Below are 993 nucleotides of genomic sequence, written 5' to 3' on the forward strand. Positions count from 1 at the left end.
TAAAGTTGGTAGACAATAGCAAGTTTTTAACATCTTCATTTTGGCTCAACCTGTTAGTCTGGATTCCACCTTGGCCTCCCCTTGGAGCCCAGCTACCTTCTCCAGTCAGGCCAGTTGAAGCCAACAGCTGTGTTTGGAACTCACTGTTGACACAACCACCAAGTTATGCAGCTATCTCTAAAAGGAGAAATGAACACATCACCTCCCGGATTTCACAGAAGGCACTTTCTCTCTCAGAGCGGAGCCGGCTACCATGACCAGCCAGTCACAGGGGATCCAACAGCTTCTTCAGGCTGAAAAAAGGGCCAAGGATAAGCTAGAGGAAGCCAAGAAGAGTAAGTGTCACCTGTGAAGGGTTTGTCACAAACTTAATGAGGCAGTGGGATGCAGTGGGACAAGCATGGACTTTTGCATTGGGCAGACCTCGGCTTAAACTCTGGTTTACTATTCTCCCTGTGGAACTTTGGCCTGTTTGTTGAAATTCCCTTGCCATATATTCCCCATCACCACAGTGGGGATGAAATTTTCTGATTCAGATGCTGTAGAGGGGCCATGTGCTAGGTGAAAAGATCATGGGCATTCAGGTTACAGAGCCATAAGCTTAAACCTTGGTTCTGCAACCTTCTTTATGCTCCACAACTTAGTTTTCTCAATACTGTAAAAGAATTAAGAGACAAACAATTTCATATTGCATCTAGTTATGAGTAAACTTGAGCAAACTACTTATCTCATGTAAGCATCAGTGTCCATTTCTATGAAATTGGATTAAGAGTTAATAAATTGTTCTCATCTCTCACGTTACCTTTCCACCATTTAAAAATACTTCTATTTTATTCTTATTTTTTCACCCTTTTTATTTTTATTGTATTTTGTTTATTGTTTTAGAGATAGGGTCTCACTACGATGCCCAGGCGGAAATCAAATTCCTGAATTCAAATGATCCTCCCACCTCAGCCTCCTAAGTGGCTGGGACTCCAATTTTTTTTTAATCAT

At 41.7% G+C, this 993-nt stretch overlaps 1 protein-coding gene across 1 annotated transcript in view; it reads left to right on the forward strand.

Annotated features, from left to right (window-relative positions):
* The first annotated feature begins 246 nt into the window (after positions 1–246).
* Positions 247–993, forward strand: part of ATP6V1G3 (ATPase H+ transporting V1 subunit G3) — a 24,861-nt gene continuing 24,114 nt past the window's right edge. The window contains exon 1 of the mRNA XM_003792305.2: positions 247–335. Within this exon, the coding sequence (XP_003792353.1) occupies positions 254–335 (82 nt within the window). The 5' untranslated portion in view covers positions 247–253. The remainder of the gene's footprint in view (positions 336–993) is intronic.

This window comes from Otolemur garnettii, unplaced genomic scaffold (genome assembly GCF_000181295.1).
Source record: "Otolemur garnettii isolate 467f Iridium unplaced genomic scaffold, OtoGar3 scaffold00055, whole genome shotgun sequence".
Classification (NCBI taxonomy): Eukaryota; Metazoa; Chordata; class Mammalia; order Primates; family Galagidae; genus Otolemur; species Otolemur garnettii.